This window comes from Eurosta solidaginis, chromosome 2, assembly GCF_040869045.1.
Source record: "Eurosta solidaginis isolate ZX-2024a chromosome 2, ASM4086904v1, whole genome shotgun sequence".
NCBI classification, from domain to species: Eukaryota; Metazoa; Arthropoda; class Insecta; order Diptera; family Tephritidae; genus Eurosta; species Eurosta solidaginis.
The window spans coordinates 282411153-282434745 of NC_090320.1; the positions used below are offsets into that span (position 1 = coordinate 282411153).

A 23593-nucleotide genomic window follows, 5' to 3' on the forward strand; every position below is an offset into this window, starting at 1 on the left:
CAAATTTTAAAAGAAAAGTTAATATATTTACAGTATATAAGTAAATTATGTCAACATTCAACTACAGTAATGATATGTTGCAACAAAATACAAAAATAAAAGAAAATTTCAAAATGGGCGTGGCTCCGCCCTTTTTCATTTAATTTGTCTAGGATACCTTTAATGCCATAAGTCGAACAAAAATTGATCAATCCTTGTGAAATTTGGTAGATTCTTAGATTCTAGGACGATAACTGTTTTCTGTGAAAAAGGGCGAAATCGGTTGAAACCACGCCCAGTTTTTATACATAGTCGACCGTCTGTCCTTCCGCTCGGCCGTTAACACGATAACTTGATAATCGATATATCTTTACTAAACTCAGTTCACGTACTTATCTGAACTCACTTTGTATTGGTATAAAAAATGGCCGAAATCCGACTATGACCACGCCCACTTTTTCGAAATCGAAAATTGCGAAAAATGAAAAAAATGCCATAATTATATACCAAATACGAAAAAATGGATGAAACATGGTAAGGTAATTGGATTGTTTTATTGACGCAAAATATAACTTTAGAAAAAAACTTGGTAAAATGGGTGTGACACCTACCATATTAAGTAGAAGAAAATGAAAAAGTTTTGCAGGGCGAAATCAAAAGCCCTTGGAATCTGGGAAGGAATACTCTTCGTGGTATTACATATATAAATACATTAGCGGTATCCGACAGATGATGTTCTGGATCACCCTGGTCCACATTTGGTCGATATCTCGAAAACGCCTTCACATATACAACTAAGGGCCACTCCCTTTTAAAACCCTCATTAACACCTTTAATTTGATACGCATATCGTACAAACACATTACAGAGTCACCCCTGGTCCACCTTTATATCGATATTCCGAAAAACCGTCCACCCATAGAACTAAGGCCCACTCCTTTTAAAATACTCATTAACACCTTTCATTTGATACCCATATCGTACAAACAAATTCTAGAGTCAGGCCTGGTCCACCTTTATGGCGATATCCCTAAATGGCGTCCATCTATAGAACTATGGCCCACTTCCTCTTAAAATACTCTTTAATACCTTCGATTTGATACACATGTCATACAAACACATTCCAGGGTTACCCTAGGTTCTTTTTACAACATGGTGATTTTCCCTTACTTTGTCTCCACAGCTCTCAACTGAGTATGTAATATACGGTTACACCCGAACTTAGCCTTCCTTACTTGTTTATTTTATTTTACTATTTTCACTTTCAAGCGTATTAATATACTACCGCTAATCGCACAACTGAAAAGACCATATCTACAATCCAAGCCTCGTTTTCTAAAACTATCGCATATGTTGCACATTATTATCGCTTAAAAGCCCCTATTGGACGATTGGCGAGACCTTTTCCCCAATCCGTCCTGTCTCAGATCTGTGCTTTGTTTGCCTACTTGCTCCCGATTTCGAACAAATGGAGAGGCCTTGTCTCCAATCTGTGCTTAGTTCAGCCTCATCTGCAGTTGCAATCTGCTTTGCGCCCCCAAAAATGGACTGCTTAGTTTTCGCTACTAGGTCTGAACCTTTCCAGGCTTCTTAGCCACTTCATTGTTTCCGCTATAACATCACATGCTGAGCACTATTTTCCGTTGCTTTGTAGAATTTGTACGCATGATGCGAAAGTGCAGTCCTCTCCAAAAAGAGGGTTTGAATATGTATGTATGTTCCAAGTTTCAAGAACTTAGGAAGCTCTTCAAAAACCGATTAGAAGACTCCCCACTACCGACTAAACGAAGTAAAAATAAATATATATGTTTAGCAGTAGCTCCAGTATATATTTTAAATAAATGTTCATAAATTTATAAGTATTACTTAATTACTTTTCTGAATTCCAATTTCTAAGACAGATATTCTTCTGGTCTGACCTTTTAAAAATTTCAAAAATATATCCTGAACTCTTTCCCTGGAACATATATGTAGATACATTCAAACAATAGTCATTTTAGACTTATTTCTATAAAATATTCTATATAATTATCATATCTAAATATATGTAAGTCTGTAAAGAACTAAGTTTCCAAAAGTTAGTTTATCTTAGCACTACACCCCTGCAGCCTTTGACCGACTTTGCTGAGCTCATAAATTATTCATTATGCCACTCGAAAACAATGTGTGACAACATAAGATAAGCCGTGATGACAACAAGTTGACCCACCATCATGGGGAAAACGACTCTAAGGGATTGAATAAAATAAATTAAAAATAGAGAGCGTAATAAAAAATTGGTATCCCAACTCACTTCAAGTAACGTGTAAATGTTATTTTATAGCCATGCTGTTCAGCAATGCTAGCTGAGACGACGTTCGCGGAAGCGCCATACAAAGTTCCATTGCCTGATTGATTTGGAAAACTATGAGAAACTGTATATAATGAATGAAACATGTCAGCCTACCTCCCAAACTCGAACCAAAAGTTAACGCCCACACTAGAGGCTCGAGCGGCAAACCCAATGTGCCCCTACTCACAAGCGTCACGACCAAACGCACCATCATTGCCGTCACAGGTATGCTATCCAAAACCGCCGAAGCCATTGCAGATATCCACAAAATAATAAAAATTGCCATTGCCAAACGATGTCGCTCATCTACATACAAAATAATGTTCTTCGTTATTTCGCCTATCCAAGCGAAGAGACCCAAACGTTCCACACATTCCATCATAACAAAGACGGCGGCGAAAAATAAGAGCGTCGTCCACTCGATGCGGTGCAACAAATGTTCCATATCATTACGATCTAAAACGATGAGCAAAGCTATAATGCCAAGTAGCGCCAACCAACCGAGTGGTAGCGTACGCCATTGTGGCACCGATTGTATAAAGAAGCAGATGAGTACAAACGTCAAAGCTAAACATGTTTGCACCAGAAGTGTCATATGTTTAATGGAATATTTTAACTTTAGATCCTCCAATGTATGTGTGTAGGCATCATTCGAGTCTAGACCACGTTGTTTGTGTCTCAGTGTACGTTTGAGTAGCTTAACTTTTTTGTGTAATGTTGCGCGTACGAGGTCAGCATCCTTCGAGTAGGAAGAAAGTGAATTTGCAGCACGTTGCCAAACTTTGATTTCGCGTCGTAGATCCTTGAATTCTTTGGGTTCGTTGAGACGTAGTGATTGTGGATCACGAAAAGCGAAACGCATATATAAACAACTTTGTATAGCAACGAGTAAAGCGCCGGGTAGAGAGTGCGCTACGAATTTCGTGAATGTGATGCCCTGGTAAAAGAGTATATGAGATGAGAATATAACTAAAATTGTACCAATTTTTTTTGTTTTTTTAGCTCTGACTGAACACTGAGGCTAATCGGTATCGAATGCTCATTGAACAAAGAAAATAAACGTCACTAGACGGGTTTTATAGAAATTGATCTCTAATATGTTTATTAAAAACTATTAGGCTAGTCGGACCTTAGATAGTTGACTTGGCCTACATTTGAGAATCGTACTTTCCCTCATCTCTACCTGTGCCGCTCCACCTCCTTCTGTCCTTTACCTCTTCCTTTCTATTTTTCTTTGCCTCTCTTATTCCCTCCTTCTTATATTCACTTGCATCTTCGTCTTCTCTTAACCCTCCCTCCTCTTATTCTGCCACCCTTCCTTTCTCCTATCTGTTTGCTCTTTTTCTACTGTTTCCTTTGCCTTTTCATATTCCTCTTTCGGATCAAATTTTTCGTGCTATTGTCATTTCTATCCCTTTCTCTATGCTTTTCCCTCCCACTCCTTTTCACAATTCGCTTGCACTCTTGGCCCCCTATTGCTCTTATTCTCCTTCCTTAGTCCACCGCTTTCTTGGCTGGCTCTAGGTCACCTTCCCCCAAAATAAGGCTATAAGGGCCAGCGGAATTGTAAAGTCCCTGCTTGCATCCTCCCGACCTCTTCGCTAGATTTGAGCTCTAGCAATGGGATTTGAGTGACAATTTGTTTTGATATGAAGCCCTGATCCCACAGATTTTTGAAAGAAAATGAGTTCGACGCAACCGTGAGAGAATACACGTCCTCTCCGATCACGCTCGCTCACACGGTTTTTGAGCCCATTTGCTTAGCAGCTGTTTGATGACCGAGTAGATATCAAGGCCCCAACCACATGAGTCGCTGGATAATCTTTCACCTCATCCTTGATAACGTCGACTTCTGCTATAAAACGCTGCAATTTTCAATGGTCGGGAAGCCCAAGTTTCCAGCTGACTTCAAGCTCTTGGCAGAATCCCTTCCAGCACATTTTCCATCCAGCGTCAAGTCAACTTTTGACAAGTTCGCTAGGCTTAATTTCTAAGTGAGTTCGCAACCCAACACTACTCCCTTAAAAGAAGTGAGCCCGCTCATTGCAATCAGGGAAGCGGATCCACCACTTCAACAGCGTCACGGAACAACACAAAGCAACTCTTGGAACATAACACTGTTCAATAGTACCAGCAACACTCTGCCAATGGAGGGCGGGCTGATTAGAGATATTTTATTTACTCGTAAATAGAACTAGCTCAGTTGTATTTGAGTTTTAAGCGAGTCAGTAAAAGACCCCGCAGGGAACTCAGAAACACTATTCCCACACATATTTCCAGGCTGCCAGTTTGGAGTATATCAGTCACTACAACGACCTAGAGGAGGAAATATGCAGCATCTTACTACGACATACCACCCCAGCGGGTTAGGGGGTCAGAATATTCCCTCGATAGGTATGCCTGTCGTAAGAGGTGACTAAAATACCAGATTCAAGGGGCTGTGTAGCGCAACCCTTCAGGTTGCCAGCGCAATATATAGCTTCTCCAAACCCAATTGCCAACCACACCTATCCGCAGCGAATCCTGTTTCACTGGCGACCCCAAGCTCCTCATGGAACTTGGGGGTGGGGAGGGAGGGGATGGCCTGAAGGTTTAATGTGGCCACATAAATCGTTCCCAAGATGGTCGGGCTAGCACCTTAATGGTGCTGCGGTACCGGAGTGTACTGGATCTGTATCCGGCAAAGGACCATTACATCGATAACACTCCCCAAAGCCTTCGGGGAGCAACCTTATCGCTACAACAACAGCATCAAACCCCTTCTAAATTATCTTAAATTCTCGCACTTACCACCAGACACGACTATTCAAACTCTCTTAAAGATTCTGTAACGAAAGGTACTTACATTTTTAGCGAAAAACTGATTCGAACAAATGATGATCGATATGGGATCACCAATGGGTGTAATAGCACCACCAATATTCGATTGCACGATTATGCCCAACAACACTGGTACCGGATTCAAGCTCATGACCTCACAGAGCCTATAAAAGAAAAACCTTGAGCTTCCAAAGCAATATTCCGTATCTAAATCCGCACCTTATAGCCACCGGCGACATCAATATAACTGTTGTTACATTATCCAGAAAACTCGATATAAAGCACGTTATGAAAAATAGAAAATATATCATAGGCCAAATTTTTCCACCCGATATCTCAAATGCCAAAACGGCTATATAATCAAAAACGCCCGTCTCTGCCAAAATACCAACAATTATCATCATACAAAATATTAATGTTAACATTTCCATATCCATCCACACAGTGATCTCATCCATATTTGGACGATCATCGAAACAAGCTAAAACAGCCACAGAGAGTATGGAACAGATGACAGCGACAAAGGTGCGTTGAAAAACCTATACGAGTAGGAGAGAAACAGTTAGAAATAGTAAAATGCAAAACAAGTCAACATTTGTCCCAAAATTACCTCCCACACAAGCAGCGCATAGAAGATCATTAGAATTCCAGCTGCAAGTAGTGTGCCAATCTTTTTATTGATGATCAATGGATTATAGATGAGCTCTACAGCCAAATCCTTCTCAGCATTTGTGTGCATGCTGAGACGCATTGTTACGCCTGGTTCTTTTAAACTTCGTAAAATATTATCTGGCATTTCGTAGGTTTTATTACGCCACACAACAGGTGCCATATCGAAGAGCGTCTCCGAAACGATTGGTATGAGCCATGTTTGTAAGATGTCCTGTAAGGTAAAGAGGTTTGTTCAATTTTGCTTGATCATTAACATTATATGGTAGCATCTGCGTAGGTCTATGTAAGCTTCTAACTGTGGAATGATGTACCGAACCTAGCCTGCCGGAAAACAAATGCACGCATCCTATCAAAGAGTGTAGGATTGGAAAGTAGTGCTATTCAACCTTTTATTAAATGTCACCCAGAAAATCCACGTATTGATCAATTTCATGTTCATCCCGGCAACAATAAAATAAATATAGATCATGCCGAAAATATAAGAAACTTTGGCTGTATTAAAGTAGGGGAGGTCTGTACATGTCCTTTCCAACCTCCGAAAATAAGTGTTCCATCCCGGACCTGCTATCATCGCACTATGATTGAAGTCTCGTGCATGCCGACAGAAAATTTCTTCCTTGCGACCAGCAAAATGTGTGACTGTCGGCGTAAATAAGAAAACTTTATTGACTTAAGTCTTGGAGCAGTCTAGGGTTGGAAGTGCGTCATTCCCATCATTCGAAAATGAGTGGTAACCCCTTCGTTATGGGTTCATAAGAATGTCTCGTCTTCCGACAGCGTAAATAATATACTGTTGCGAATATTAGCAACACTAAGGGGTACTGTCGTCTCTAAGCCGATGCTAAGCAGTGACGTGTATGCACATAACCAAATTAATCATTATGTCTACACATATGCACGTACACGCAGCGGAGAAGCAACGCACAACAACATGCATATATCTGAGATACTCCTGAAAGTATGCAATGGTTGTGCAAATGTCGCTGACACATACAAGAGCATGGGGTACGAGAGAAGCTATAAAAATTGTGCATCTGTAGTTATAGCTGAGAAATTTATAGCAGATAACCAACTAGTAGATTCTGGAATTGGAAGGGCCTAGAAGATGCAAACGAGAAATCACAGAGTATAAAAGGCCGCAACAGTAGAGGCGCGAGAATCAGTTTGGTTTAAGCAAGCTACAGCGAATTATAAGTGTTATTGTGAAGTATTTTAATAAAGGCCATTTTGCATTATTGAATAGTGGAGTTATTTATTCAACACTTTAGTGATTCCAACGTTAGTAGAAGGTTGCAAATTAGAGGATTTGCAGTAAATTCGTTACAATTGGTGTCAGAAGAGGAATTGTTGAATAAATTCCGAAGATTGGGACATGGCAAAGTTGAGTGAATTTACGATCCCGCAACTGAAGGAGGAGTTGGAAGTCCGTGGATTGGCTACTTTTGGCAATAAATCCCAGCTATAAAGACGACTAAGTGTAGCTAAGGTATTTGAAAGAATCAATGCTGAGGAGTATATTTTTCATTTTGATAGCGACAAAACAACAACAAAAATGGAAGAATTGTAACGAATTTACTGCAAATCCACTTATTTGCAACCTTCTACTAACGTTGGAATCACTAAACTGTCGAATAAATAACTCCACTATTCAATAATGCAAAATGGCCTTTATTCTAGTGTGTGTTACAAAAGTACGCTCAAATCCTGAAAACTAATGACAATATCCAACACTGTTGAGGTTCTTGCTACACTAACCAGTGATGTAGGTCGTATATTCTCGAAGATGCATTTAGTACAGCCTAAAGGTGAAATCAACTTTTTAACCGGCATTCGTATAGCACTTTTGGTGCTTAAGCATCGTTAAGGGAAAAATCATAAAATGCGGATTGTTGTTTTTGTAGGTTCACCAATCAATTATGATGAAGCTGAATTAGTTAAACAAGCAAAACGATTAAAGAAAGAAAAAGTCAATGTTGACATTGTTAGCTTTGGAGATCACGGCAACAATAACGAAATACTAACTGCGTTCGTAAACGCATTGAATGACAAAGATGGCCCCGGTTCACATTTAGTTAGTGTAACACGCGGTTCGGGATTATCAGATGCTCTGTTTCATCGCCAATTATATAAGGCGAAGATGGTTTGGGAGGCGCTGGATTAAGTGGTGCCGGTTTCGAATTTGTTGTTGATCTAAATGAAGATCCCGAACTAGCACTTGCCTTGCGTGTATCTATGGAGGAACAGCGTCAACATCAAGGAGAAGAGCAACGTCGCGCACTTAGTGAATCTAATACAACCACCACAGGTGGTGGCACCGCTGACACAAGCACTGGCGCTGGTACTAACATAGCAGAAGATTGCATATAAGGGGAATTGCACCAAATTCGTTACAATACATAACTAAGTTAACTATAGTCTTGGGAGAAGAAGGGTTTGTACGACGGTTTTCCAGCCCCTCAACTGGCATTTACTACTACGTGCACTCTTACAGCATAAATGTTTAAATTGTAGCTGAAAACACGGGTTCGCCCGTATTGGAGTACGGTAGGATTGGAAACACGTACTCCCAAAATGAGTGACTCAATCCTTTGAGATTCCGTCTAGTGAGTTGCATTGCAAAGCATCCACATGAACAGCAACAAGTATAACACACTGTTTATATTGTACTAGGGCGGACTCACGGATCATTTACTACAGAGTCTTTGAATGGATAAAGAAAAGGCATCTCAGGGTGCCCGATCTTCTCTCAATCTGACACCAGGTTTCAAGCCATACATCAGGACAACAGTTAGATAGGCCAAAGAAATAGGATTGGCTAGCCGGCGGCACTCCGCTCAAGAAATGGCTTTTTCTACCTGCTCCTATCCACCGCCATAAGGTGATTTATTTGGCCTGTGTGGCGATTTCGGCGAAATTTTTATGTACAATCTCATAAGCTTCCTCTTCAGGGACGCAGCTCGCTTCCCAGATATCTATCTATTTCTAATACAATCGGCTTATTTCTTATTCAGCCACATAGATTTCCAGCTCTTCCTAGCTTTCCCCCTTTAATACCATCAACTCACCTTATAATCGTTCCTGTTATACAAAGTGTCGAAATACGATATTTGTGGTTGTACAATCAAATATTTTCCCTCATCTTCCGGTTTATATGCACGTATAGTCTCATTGAATGTACCAAAGATCTTTAGCTTGAAATCACCGGTGGGATTCTTATGTAGTACGAAGTCTAGTGGAAATCACATAGCGACAAAGCAATTAGTAAAACTGTTTTTTACATTTCCTCTACTTTACCCACTTTTCGTTTTATTCTGTGGCACAGCCAATGTCTTCTCCAACAAATGCTTCTCCTCGAATATCATTAGCACAATAGCAGCGAATAGCCAAAATACCAATAGACCTCCACGCTTTATAAGTTGTTCACGTCTTCGTCGTTCCTTGGACTTTTGTTTGGCCACAACACGCGTTACAACTGAGTTTGACTTATCGTTGGTTGTGTTTTCGATATCTGATAGTGTACAGTCGACATCGGTGCTGTGAATATAACAAGACTAAACTCAATTAAATATACTTTTCAGTATGCTATGATCGTTCGTATGAGTATTTCTTACCCCCCATCTCCTACATTATGCGGTTTCTGAAGTTTTCTCATACTGATATATTCCGAGCCGGCAAAGCTGTGCTCGTCTTCATAACTGGATTCGTCATGGAGATTGCCAGATTCGTCATCTGTGACTACTGTCGAGCCTGTGGGGAGAATTAGTGCAAAAATGTTACTTTTGGTATTTTATAGTGGGGGGAGTAATTCTTAATACTTGTATGAACTTTTTAAAGGCAATGTTGATAAAGTTCTAGGGCTCGTAGTATTTAAGTAGATATACCGCCTACCATTCAAGTCGCCCAAGTAGATATTCAAAAGCCGTTTTGATTTTATAGAACTCATCCTAATCCAGTTAAGATCTTCTTATCAAATTTCCCCAAAAGGTAACAAAGAACTTATTTACAAATCGCTTCACATAGCTTAGACTATCAAATGTTAAGAAATTTACGCTACACTACAAATATTCCTCTTTTCGTTTAAGTCAAATGCCAATAGATTTGATTCTTGGGATCTTCCCAAGATTAAGTTAGGATGGGTTTGGGTTGCCACTGATTCAACTAATTGGAATCAGTTCACTTTTCTGGTCCGTTGTGCATCCATATTAACTAACGGCAACACTGATTTCTTATCACTAAGTTTCTTCCGGGGATTTGTATACATCACTACCGATATATTTACGCCTTGTCCTTGCAAATGCTAGGCAGTTAGGCATACATTGATTAGGTGACGTCATCTCGTCATTCTCCATGCAACTAACACAGTATTTTCAAGAATACTCAGCCGCTTTGGCCCGAGGTACACCTTTCAAGGGGCAGACTGCAAGTGGCAGGTGGTGTACCAAAGTCCCTACTGACATTCACCATCTGTTCGCGCGTACCATCTCAAGCTATGAGATCCGCGTATGGATGTCGATATACCCTGGCACCCAAGTACTCTTTATAGAAAAGCAGCTTCCTGCGACCACGGGCGAGTTCACGTACTCGTCGACTACACTCGATCGCACAGTTTTAGATCCTAGCGCTTTGATAGCTGCAGGACTGTCCGAGTAGATATTAAACTCTCAAATACCTGACACCCTGCACCGCATCCTTGAACGCGATAACTCTCTCTTGGAAGACACTGCAGTGGTCAGACAGTCTAAGCTGTTGGCCTTCTACAAGCTCTTGACAGTAAACACCTCCTCCTAGCTTCCAATTCAGCTGGAGGGGGCCGAAACTAGTAAGAATATTGGAGTGCCCACTTGGTCCAAATATTTGTGTCTCGGAGCCTTATTGCAGCCCCGTCACGGCTGACCTGCCAACAACGTCCAACGGCTGTATATTTAACATAGCGTTTGATTCTATTATGAGTATTCGTTTCGCGTTTTCCAGCCTTTTAAAATTGGTTGCAGTGATCAGTGTATTCCACAAAACCAACACACCGTAGAAGAGGATCTGCTTGATCACCATGTTATAAATCCAGTGTGAAAATGTTTCAGCGTTTCCCAATGGCTTCACGGCAGCAGTACAAGGCGGCTGAAGCTTTTCTAGCTCTGTTGTCTATATTAAGCTTCTATGACAGCTATAATACGGTTATATAGTATAAGTCGCACCGCATACGGTGGGAGATCTGAAATCACAGATCGTTTACCTCCAAGTAAGGAGAACTAGCTCACTTTTATTGAGGTTATTCAGATAGGCCGCTGGATACATACTACCCAGCCACCGTGCGAAGATATCTCCGAAGAAGGTCCCTTAAGGTGGCCGGGTGTTTCCACCTGGAAAGGATTGCTAGGTCATCAGCATAGGCAGCCTTGGAATAGTTTGATTAAAACCACTATCAAGAGGAGGGGCGTACCCGTTTTAGTCGTCTTTGATAGCAGACGGCAGGACAAAGTATAGACTTTTTGCGCGCTAGTGATCCTACTCATACCAGTTTGATGGTTGAATAGAGGAATCCTTCTGAGTATGTATAGATCGATCGAAATTCATGGAAGGGATATGAAAGCTCTTTTCACATTTCGGACCGAAGATTTCTCTTACAATATTTCAGGACTTGGGATCATAGTCCAACTTCAAGCAGCAGTTGGTGTAGATAGGAGGAAGCTAGCTACAAATATTTAATAAAGTTCTCTGCAGATGAAATAGTATTACATTGTCGGAAATTGTATCCCCCTAAGTAAAGTTAAGTAAAGTGCCAAAGCTAACTGTGAAATAAGTATTTTTCCGTACTCCGGATTATCAAACATATTCTATAGCAGACCTGCTTTATTGCGAGTATAATCTATATTTGTTTTCCTCGCTAAAATAACCATGCAGTGGTGACTTAAAACCCCTAAACAGGGACGGAAAATAATAGTTTTTTTTCGGAGTCGAAAAAGTCCTGGTCAAAAAATTGTCCTAGGTAAAAATGTTTGGGTTACCAGGTATCCCTATAGCAATATCATGCCGAATCATGCATCCTTTTTATTTTTCGAAATTTTTCCATAAAAGGCCATATATAAAAGTAGAATCTGTATTTTTATTTTTTGAGTCCGAGTTTAACTAGTTCTATCGGACTCAGGTAATAAAAATCCGAAAATAATTTTTATCTTGATCCAAATATATTAAAAGTCCAAAATTAATAGTTTTGCCAGGAATTATTTTATAAAAGGAATAACAGTTTCCGCCCCTGATATAAACAAATACTTCACAATTACTTTTACTTGATACCAACTTTTAGTAGCTCGTAGTTAACTTGTTTTCCTTCTGAGTAATAAAGTTGACTGTTTGCGCTATTGAGCGACATTCAAACCCATACGAATTAATCGAAAATAATATATCATGATTTCGAAATAGGCGTGTAATACTATAAAGAGTGAATGAGTAGTTTGCATACCATACAAGGGATACAATCAATCGTCGACTAGATTAATTTGTGCTTGACCAAACGGCAAAATAAAGACGACCTACCTTGCACTCCAACCCTCCTCTACAGATAATAAGCGACTCAATTTCAAGGAAAATTGTAGGTAAGTAAATGATATAAAACCCTCAGTTACACAACTAAATAGTATTTTTGTGATTAAGTCACGTTATAGAAAAAAATTTCCATACAGCTCAATTGTTTAAACACCTCTAAAGCCCAACGACATGTTTTGAAAAGAATGGAAATAAATTAGTCTTGGCCTATGAAGGCGGAAATAATTTGAATAACAAATGTTAGTTGTACGATTTTGTAGTTGCTTGATTAGAGCTTTTGTACTTTCACCGATAATATGTAGTGTTATAAGCATATCTAACTCACCAAATATGTGAATATTAAACATAGTTAATTTACTGTTTGCATCGTTTTGTACTCAATTTGCATGATACTTCATTGTTTGGTGGGAAGTGAAAACAATGCTTGCATTCAATTGCAACAGTGATTGTAGCAGTGATAAGTCAGCAAAACCTTAGGGCGGCAATAGCAGTATCAGCTGCAACTTCCGTTTATTTCATTGCATTTGAAAAAAGTTCTCATCCTAAACGATTTGTATTTTATTCAATAAGATTTGTTAAGCACTTTGATGATAATATTTATACTCAGTAGAGCAGAGCTCACAGAGTATATTAAGTTTGATTTGATAACGGTTGGTTGTACAGGTATAAAGGAATCGAGATAGATATAGACTTCCATATATCAAAATCATCAGGATCGAAAAAAAATTTGATTCAGCCATGTCCGTCCGTCCGTTAACACGATAACTTGAGTAAATTTTGAGGTATCTTGATGAAGTTTGGTATGTAGGTTCCTGAGCACTCATCTCAGATCGCTACTTAAAATGAATGATATCGGACTATAACCACGCCCACTTTTGCGATATCGAAAAGTTCGAAAAACCGAAAAAGTGCAATAATTCATTACCGAAGATGAATAAAGCGATGAAATTTGGTGGGTGCGTTGGTCTTATAACGCAGAATAGAAAACTAGTAAAATTTTGGACAATGGGCGTGGCACCGCCCACTTTTAAAATAAGGTAATCTAAAATTTTGCAAGCTGTAATTCGGCAGTCGTTGAAGATATCACGAAGAAATTTGGCAGGAACGTTACTCCTATTAATATATGTACGCTTAATAAAAATTAGCAAAATCGGAGAAGGACCACGCCCACTTTTAAAAAAAAAATTTTTAAAGTAAAATTTTAACAAAAAATTTAATATCTTTACAGTATATAAGTAAATTATGTCAACATTCATATGGTGCAACAAAATACAAAAAATAAAGAAAATTTCAAAATGGGCGTGGCTCCGCCGTGTTTCATTTAGTTTGTATAGGATACTTTTAATGCCATAAGTCGAACAAAAATTTCCCAATCCTTTTGAAATTTCGTAGGGGCATAGATTTTATGACGTTAACTGTTTTCTGTGAAAATGGGCGAAATCGGTTGAAGCTGCGTCCAGTTTTTATACACAGTCGTCCGTCTGTCCTTCCGCATGGCCGCTGACACGATGACTTGAGCAAAAATCTACATATCAAATGAAAAAAATGCCATAATTCTATACCAAATACGAAAAAAGGCATGAAGCATGGTAATTGGATTGGTTTATTGACGCGAAGTATAACTCTAGAAAAAACTTTGTAAAATGGTTGTGACACCTACCATATTAAGTAGAAGAAAATGAAAAAGTTCTGCAGGGCGAAATAAAACATCCTTGAAATCTTGATAGGTATTATATATAAAAATAAATTAGCGGTATCCAACAGATGATGTTTTGGGTCATCCTGGTCCACATTTTGGTCGATATCTGGAAAACGACTTCACATATACAACTACCACCACTCCCTTTTAAACCTCTCATTAATGCCTTTAATTTGATACCAATATCGTACAAACACATTCTAGAGTCACCCATGGCCCACCTTTATGGCGATATCTCGAAAAGGCGACCACCTATACAACTACCACCACTCCCTTTTAAAACCCTCATTAGTACCTTTAATTTGATACCAATATCGTACAAACACATTCTAGAGTCACCCCTGGCCCACCTTTATGGCGATATCTCGAAAAGGCGACCACCTATACAACTACCACCACTCCCTTTTAAAACTCTCATTAATGCCTTTAATTTGATACCAATATCGTACAAACACATTCTAGAGTCACCCCTGGCCCACCTTTATGGCGATATCTCGAAAAGGCGACCACCTATACAACTACCACCACTCCCTTTTAAAACTCTCATTAATGCCTTTAATTTGATACCAATATCGTACAAACACATTCTAGAGTCACCCCTGGCCCACCTTTATGGCGATATCTCGAAAAGGCGACCACCTATACAACTACCACCACTCCCTTTTAAAACCCCCATTAATACCTTTAGTTTGGTACCCATATCGTACAAACACATTCTAGAGTTACCCTGGTCCACCTTTATGGCGATATCTCGAAAAGGCGACCACCTATACAACTACCACCACTCCCTTTTAAAACTCTCATTAATGCCTTTAATTTGATACCAATATCGTACGAACACATTCTAGAGTCACCCCTGGCCCACCTTTATGGCGATATCTCGAAAAGGCGACCACCTATACAACTACCACCACTTCCTTTTAAAACCCTCATTAATACCTTTAGTTTGGTACCCATATCGTACAAACACATTCTAGAGTCACCCCTGGCCCACCTTTATGGCAATATCTCGAAAAGGCGACCACCTATACAACTACCACCACACCCTTTTAAAACCCTCATTAATACATTTAATTTGGTACCCATATCGTACAAACACATTCTAGAGTTACCCCTGGTCCACCTTTATGGCGATATCTCGAAAAGGCGACCACCTATACAACTACCACCACTCCCTTTTAAAACTCTCATTAATGCCTATAATTTGATACCAATATCGTACAAACACATTCTAGAGTCACCCCTGGCCCACCTTTATGGCGATATCTCGAAAAGGCGACCACCTATACAACTACCACCACTCCCTTTTAAAACTCTCATTAATGCCTTTAATTTGATACCAATATCGTACAAACACATTCTAGAGTCACCCCTGGCCCACCTTTATGGCGATATCTCGAAAAGGCGACCACCTATACAACTACCACCACTCCCTTTTAAAACCCCCATTAATACCTTTAATTTGGTACCCATATCGTACAAACACATTCTAGAGTTACCCTGGTCCACCTTTATGGCGATATCTCGAAAAGGCGACCACCTATACAACTACCACCACACCCTTTTAAAACCCTCATTAATACATTTAATTTGGTACCAATATCGTACGAACACATTCTAGAGTCACCCCTGGCCCACCTTTATGGCGATATCTCGAAAAGGCGACCACCTATACAACTACCACCACTTCCTTTTAAAACCCTCATTAACACCTTTCTTTTGATACCCATATCGTACAAACAAATTCTAGAGTCAACCCTGATCCACCTTTATGGCGATATCCCTAAATGGCGTCCACCTATAGAACTATGGCCCACTCCCTCATAAAATACTCTTTAATGCCTTTCATTTGATACACATGTCATACAAACCCATTCCAGGGTTTCCCTCGGTTCATTTTCCTACATGGTTATTTTCCCTTATGTTGTCACCATAGCTCTCAACTGAGTATGTAATGTTCGGTTACACCCGAACTTAACCTTCCTTACTTGTTTTAGTTATTTTTATACAGCACACCCAGGCGTAGGAGTAACATTTGCATATTTCCTAGAATATTCCCAAGGTTCCCGGACACTGTAAAGCTTGAGTCGAAATAGATTTCACTGCTAGTTCTTCTTTTGATTTTACACGATTGAATTGATACGGAATGGTTAGTGTAAATAAAATATGTTATTTGTTTTCGTGAAGCCCATCAACTTGTTCTTTACCACAGAACATAGGGGAGAACTACGAAGAAGTAAAATCCCGTTATAAAGGATGTAGAAATAATAGGATGTAAGTAAGAAAGTTCATTTGATTATTTTAAGAGCCACCATAATTTAGGATAATAGGAAACCCAGCAGACGTTGTACAGATGATTTTTGTTAGTTTATTTATGTCACCTTTTTTTTCCCTTCTCTTTTCTTCTGTTCTCTACCGCGTTTCACTCAAGTTTTATCCCATTCCTTATACTTATATCTATCTCGCTGGCACTCAATACGTTTTAGTTCACACAGGGGTAGTCATTTTTTTTCTCCTTCCCCATGTCCCTCTTTCACCAAGTTTCCATCTTTCCTTTCCCAACGTAACTTATACTTCTCCTTTTTTTTCCTTATGTCCCGTCTATTACTCGTTGTTCTTTCTCCATCCCTTTCTACTTGTCTTTTCCACCTCTTTCCATCATATACCTATCTTTTTCTTTCGCTACTCCCCCTCTGATCTGTATAACGGGAGCAAAAAAAAACTACCCCAATGGCAGCATCGCATGCCATTCCACATATCCCGCCTGCAGACTTGATGGCCAAAAACATCGCGTTAGCAACTGCAGCAAGGATTAAGGCCGCAGGGTAGCTTGATTGCAGTCCTTATCGCCATAGCAGTATAGCGACATCTTATATCGGGCACACGGAATATATGGTCCCAGACGTGAGCTTTTTAAGAGATCTTGGGCCCACAATTGAGCCGGAGGTTTGGTGTCAAGATGCAGAAATGGCAGAACATACTGTGCATGTGTATACGGATGGTTACAAATTAATGGAAGTGTCGACTCTGCTGTTTACTGTGTCGATGCAGAAATCAGTAGATCCTACAGGCTGCCAGATTACTGCAGCGTCTTTCAGGCGGAAATTATAGCCGTGAATAAACCAGCAGAAATTCTGGAGGAAGCGTGCTTAAGCTGTATTCGCGTCAATATAAAATAAAATAAATGTAAGGTGTGATAACCTCCGAAGAGATCTAAGGCCGAGCTTCTCTTCCAATTTGCGTCGTTCTCCTCTTGATTTTCCCTATAAATTGGCCGGACGGGACCTACATGTTTTATGCCGACTCCGAACGGCATCTGCAAGGCATATGAGTTTTCACTGAGAGCTTTTCATGGCAGAAAGACAATCGGAGCACTTGCCAGACATTGCCGAGGGGCGACCCCGCTTAGAAAAATGTTTTTCTAATTGAAAAACCTTATTCGCGTCAATCTATAAATCATATAAAATAAAGTCGCTAAATGCCATGAATGCACATAACTTCACACGGAATGATCCGATTTTAAAACGGTTTGTTGCATTTGAAAGCTTAGCTACGTGAGATGGTACAGTTAATATAATTTGAGGATATATATTATAGGGGCGTGGCAAATTGCCAAAATGTAGTAAAAAATCATAAAATTTTTGTTTACACACCTATAACTCATAAACGGATGGATGGACTTAAAAAATACTACTTTTCAGTAAAACTTTGAAATATTTGCCTTCGATCTGCATCAAAAAAAATACTTGATTCCTTTCTTATATCAGCCAAATTGTTTAAACAAAAGTAACATGTTTACCAAAAAATTCGTGTGTGTGAATGTTCGGTGTCAAGTGTTCGCGCTAATTGCTTTTGAGTGAGGCGATGCGACACATACGTACATATGTACATAGCATTCGCTGCGTTATTTAAATTCGGGCGTAGGTTTATAGACATGTATGAATGTACATATTATGTATGTGTTTTCATATCATATCAGCTTGACATATTTATGCAACATAAATGGTTAAGAATGCATACATCTATTGAAAAATAATCTTTCGTTAAAAATATTAAACATTTCCTTAAAATTCTTCACAAATTTTTATTTTTTGGTATTTTTGCATGTATTATAAAACAAAGTCGCTTTTTCTGTCCCATGTCCCTTTGAATGCTTAAACCTTTAAAACTACGCAACGGATTTTCATGCGCTTTTTTTTAATAGATAGAGTGATTGAAGTTTGTAGATTGTATAATAACATCCATTAAATAGTGGAGAATTACTGTTATTTTTGAAGTTTCTAATGTGATGTATGTATATGTGTACATATATAAGAGAAAGTGGTGTTAGTTACACTATTTATAACTCAAGAACGGATGAACAGATTTGGCTGAAAATTGGTGGAGGGGTAGCTTAGAACCAGGAGGCAGACATCGGATAATTTTTATCCCATTCTGGATAGGGTCTTGAGATCACAACGTGGACCTGGGTAATCCTGGGATATGTTTGTAAAATGTGGGCATCAAATGGAAGCTGCGTATGGTTACTTTGATACGGGGTATTTTTCGTACCCGCGGGTGACTAGGGTCTCGAAATATAGGCCAAAATGTGGACCCGGGTACCCCTAGAATGTGTTTATAGAATATTGATAACAAATGAAAGCTGTTGATGAGTGCTTTAGTACAGGGTAGTATTCATACCTATTGGTGACTAGGGTCTCGAGATTGAGGCCAAAACGTGGACCCTGATACCCCTAGAAAGTGTTTATACAAGAAGGATAACAAATGAAAGCTGTTGATGAGTGCTTTAGTACAGGGTAATTTTCATATCTCTTTGTGACTAGGGTCTTGAGATATAGGCCAAAACGTGGACCAGGGTAACACTAGGATGTGTTTTTACATTATGGATATCAAATTGAAGTTGTTGATGTGTGCTTTAGTATAGAGTAATTTATACCGCTGGGTGACTAGGGTCTCGAGATTTAGGCCAACACGTGCACCCGGATAGCCCTAGAATGTGTGTGTAATATGGATATCAAATGAAAGCTGTTGCTCAGAGCTTTAAAGTAATTTTCATTGTGATATTCGATTTAGTCGCATCAACCTGGCAAAACTGAAAAACTGAAAAAGCATGAATTGATAATACCCACATACCTATTTACATACGTCCTATTCGACTTGTCTGAAATTTGGTATATAAATTTGCCCATATTAGTATTTACGATCCTTTTTTCGGGGAAGTAGACCAGAGACGGGCTGGGAAAGCGATTAGGACAAGGATTGGGACTGAGACTCTAATTCTGCCCTCCCCTCTTCACTTCTTCTTAATCATTTTATTCACTCCTCCCTCCGTCTTTTTCGCTTCATCTATCTCTATTTTCGTCTCACTATATCTCTTTCTCAGTCTCCTTATCCTTCCCTCTTTTGTCTTCTCTCAAGTTTTTCAAGTGATATGTATTTTGTTCCAGTCCCATTCCGAGTTCCAGTCCCACTCCGAGTCTCAGTCCCAATCCTAGTCCTAATCGCATTCCCAGCCCGTCTCTGGTCTACTTCCCCGAAAAAAGGATCGTAAATACTAATATAGGCAAATTTATATACCAAATTTCAGACAAATCGAATAGTACGTATGTAAATAGGTATGTGGGTATTATCAATTCATGCTTTTTTTCGGCTTCGCATGCATATTTATCAGTTTTGCCAGGTTGATGCGACTAAATCGAATTACTTTAAAGCTTTGAGCAACAGCTTTCATTTGATATCCATATTACATACACATTCTAGGGGTATCCGGGTGCACGTGTTGACCTATATCTCGAGACCCTAGTCACCCAGCGGTATAAATTACTCTATACTAAAGCACACATCAACAGCTTCAATTTGATACCCATAATGTAAAAACACATCCTAGTGTTACCCTGGTCCACGTTTTGGCCTATATCTCAAGACCCTAGTCACAAAGAGATATGAAAATTACCCTGTACTAAATCACTCATCAAAAGCTTTCATTTGTTATCCTTCTTGTATAAACACTTTCTAGGGGTATCAGGGTCCACGTTTTGGCCTCAATCTCGAGACCCTAGTCAGCAATAGGTATGAATACTACCCTGTACTAAAGCACTCATCAACAGCTTTCATTTGTTATCAATATTCTATAAACACATCCTAGTGTTACCCTGGTCCACATTTTGGCCTATATCTCGAGACCCTAGTCACCCGCGGGTACGAAAAATACCCCGTATCAAAGTAACCATACGCAGCTTCCATTTGATGCCCACATTTTACAAACATATCCCAGGATTACCCAGGTGTGGAAAGTGCTTTCCAACGATTAGTTCTTTGATGGATCGTGCCCTTAGGGATATTCATACCTGGGCATCTAATTTCGGGTTGAAAGTCAATGCCGAGAAGACGGATATGGTCTTGTTTACAAAGAGGTACAAGGTCCCAAATAGGACAGGGCCTAAGTTAGGAGGGGTGACCTTACAGGAGAAATCTTGCACAAAATATCCAGGAATCATCCTTGAGAGTAAGCTGTCATAGAAGCTCAACGTGGAGGAGAGAGTGAAGAAGGACTCAGCGGCACTCTATGCATGTCAAAGAATGCTGGAGTGTACGTGGGGATTATCGCCCTCTCTTTCGCATTGGGTTTTTACAGCGATTGTAAGCCATACTCTATACTATGGCGTTCTTGTTTGGTGGAAAGCCACACAAAAAACAACATACCTCAAAAAATTAGAGGGGGTATGCAGACTATCAATGCTTAGCATTACGGGAGCCCAGAAAAGACGCCCGACGGCTGCACTGTATGCCATTCTGCACATTCTACCTGTAGACCTGGTAGCAAAGAACAAAACGTTAACGACCGCAAATAGGCTCGGTGCTTCGGGGCAGCTTGAACGCCGACCATATGGCCATAGTAGTATAGCGTCATCAATTACAAGACGAACAGAATACATGATTCCCTATCTGCGCTTCGAGGGAGATCTTAAAGCCACAATAGAGGTGGACGGTTGGCGCTAGGGTGCGCAAATGACGGACGAGGAGATACATGTGTACACCGATTGTTCCAAAGTAGTGGAAGGAGTAGGGTCTGCGGTATACTGCGCTGATCCGGAAATAAGCAAAGCCTACAGGCTGCCGGATTGCTGTAGCGTTTTCCAAGCCGAAATATTAGCCGTAACCAAAGCAGTAGACACCCTGGAAGGGAATAGCTTAAGCTGCAACCGTGTTAACTTTTATATTGACAGTCAAGCAGCAATTAAGGCAATAATTTCGCATAGCACAGCATCTAAATGCGTGTTAGAGTGTAAGCAGTTTCTGGAGAGAATCGGTACAGGGAGAGGCATACATCTACATTGGGTCCCAGGGCATATGGGAATAGATGGGAATAAAAAAGCGGATGAACTTGCTAAAAATGACGCATCCCTTGAATCTTGCTCCGTAGACGTCCAAATTAAACTAAGCGAGATTAAGCGAAGGCGAGAGGTGCACATGATCGACCAAGCGGGAAAGGCGGGGGTTCAAGCGCGGGGCTGTAAAGTGTCGAAGATTATGTGTAGGTCTTACAACCTTAGACTAAAAAAGTTGCTTCTATCATTAAAAAGAGAGGGCTGTAGACTCATGACGGGTATTCTGACTGGACACTGCTGGTGTCACATGCCTTTAAATTAGGCTTGGTCAGTGAAAGCACATGTAGGAAGTGCGGGTTGTAGGAGGAAACGATCGAGCACATTCTGTGCACTTGCCAGGCTAAGACTCCAGCTATTAGGAGAGATACAGCTGACAGATCTAGAAGCAGCGAGTGGCTTAAGTCCTAGGAAGCTTCTAGTATTTTCCAAAAGCACGGAGTTATTTTATAAGATAGGTCCTGGTTTTTGATAGGGTTTTTCAGTTTGGTCGTTAAAACTAACTTCTAGTAACACTACGGACTCAGTCAGTCTATGTGAGGTCCTCATGGACCGGCCAGTTCAACCTAACCTAACCTAACATCCATGTAAATGCAACCATTCCAGGCACGAAGAATAATGAATAAAGACGAAATGGGGAACTTCCGGAGATATAACCAAACAAATGGTGTGTTTCAATCAATTGGAAATTTATCTAAAAAGTATTATTCCATCCGCCACTAAATGTCGAAGTTTAAATTTCCAAGAACTATTTTGTTTGCTTTTGAACAGGTGAAAAATATCTTAAAAACTGTTTTTTTTTTTTCAAATAAATAAGTGATTAATTTAAAAACCTCATCATTGAAACCTTAATTAATGTGCTTTGTTTGCTTTGTATAAACAAATAGGAAAAGCTAGAAAAATACTAGCTAAAAAAAAACAAAATATTGCCCAGTGAACCCATAGCAAAAAACAATATTAAGGCCAGTGACTAAAGTTGAAAGTGTTTCGGAACATTCTTTTATTTTTTTTGTATCCTACGACTGATCCCATTCATGTTTATAACTAAACCCTTTACTGTACGAATTAATTAGGTATATTAACTAAACAAATTTAAGCCCTAGATACTAAGGTATCGAGCCCCCTCCCTTCACAGCCTTCTTTAGACGTTACACAATTAAATAATATATACCTAAACGGGATCTTTAAATAGCACCCATAAGAAACTGCATTATCGTTTTTCATACTCAGCTGAGCAGAGCTCACAGAGTATATTAACTTTGTTCGCATAACGGTAATCCATAACGGCATAAACTAATCGAGATAGATATAGACTTCTATATATCAAAATGATCTGGCTGAAAAAAGAAATTCATTTAGCCATACCGTCCGTCCGTCTGTAAACACGACAACTTGAGTAAATTTTGAGGTATCTTGATGAAATTTGGTATGTAGGTTCCTGGGCACTCATCTCAGATCGCTATTTAAAATGAACGATATCGGACTATAACCACGCCCACTTTTTCGATATCGAAAATTTCGAAAAATCGTAAAAGTGCGATAATTCATTACCAAAGACGGATAAAGCCATGAAACTTGGCAGGTGAGTTTACCTTATGACACAGAATAGAAAGTTAGTAAAATTTTGGACAATGGGCGTGGCACCGCCCACTTTTAAAAGAAGGTAATTTAAAAGTTTTGCAAGCTGTAATTTGGCAGTCGTTGAAGATATCATGATGAAATTTGGCAAGAACGTTACTCCTATTACTGTATGTGTGCTAATTAAAAATTAGCGAAATCGGATGACAAACACGCCCACTTTTAAAAAAAAAATTTTTTTTAAGGCAGTATAAAAGAAAATTATGTCAACATTCGACTCCAGTAAAGATATGGTGCAACAAAATACCGAGATAAAAGACAATTTCAAAATGGGCGTAACTCCGCCCTTTTTCATTTAATTCGTCTAGAATACTTTTAATGCCATAAGTCGAACAAAAATTTACCAATCCTTGTGAAATTTGGTAGGGACATAGATTCTATGACGGTAACTGTTTTTTGTGAAAATGGGCGAAATCGGTTGAAGCCACACCCAGTTTTTATACACAGTCGACCGCCTGTCCTTCCGCTCGGCCGTTAACACGATAACTTGAGCAAAAATCGATATATCTCTAGTTCACGTACTTATCT

The 23593-nt window shown here is 39.6% G+C and overlaps 1 protein-coding gene and 1 pseudogene across 15 annotated transcripts in view; one reads left to right on the plus strand and one right to left on the minus strand.

The window, feature by feature from the left end:
* Positions 1 to 1785: 1785 nt before the first annotated feature.
* Positions 1786 to 23593, minus strand: part of LOC137241066 (P protein-like) — a 61421-nt gene continuing 39613 nt past the window's right edge. For all 15 annotated transcript variants that reach the window (XM_067768243.1, XM_067768258.1, XM_067768257.1 and 12 more), the window contains 9 exons: positions 9415 to 9550; positions 9102 to 9337; positions 8869 to 9032; positions 5742 to 6014; positions 5351 to 5670; positions 5157 to 5295; positions 2426 to 3248; positions 2273 to 2366; positions 1786 to 2207 (listed from right to left, as the gene is read on the minus strand). In XM_067768243.1, the coding sequence (XP_067624344.1) occupies positions 2117 to 2207; positions 2273 to 2366; positions 2426 to 3248; positions 5157 to 5295; positions 5351 to 5670; positions 5742 to 6014; positions 8869 to 9032; positions 9102 to 9337; positions 9415 to 9550 (2276 nt within the window). In that variant the 3' untranslated portion in view covers positions 1786 to 2116. The remainder of the gene's footprint in view (positions 2208 to 2272; positions 2367 to 2425; positions 3249 to 5156; positions 5296 to 5350; positions 5671 to 5741; positions 6015 to 8868; positions 9033 to 9101; positions 9338 to 9414; positions 9551 to 23593) is intronic.
* Positions 7465 to 8170, plus strand: LOC137240169 (26S proteasome non-ATPase regulatory subunit 4-like; annotated as a pseudogene).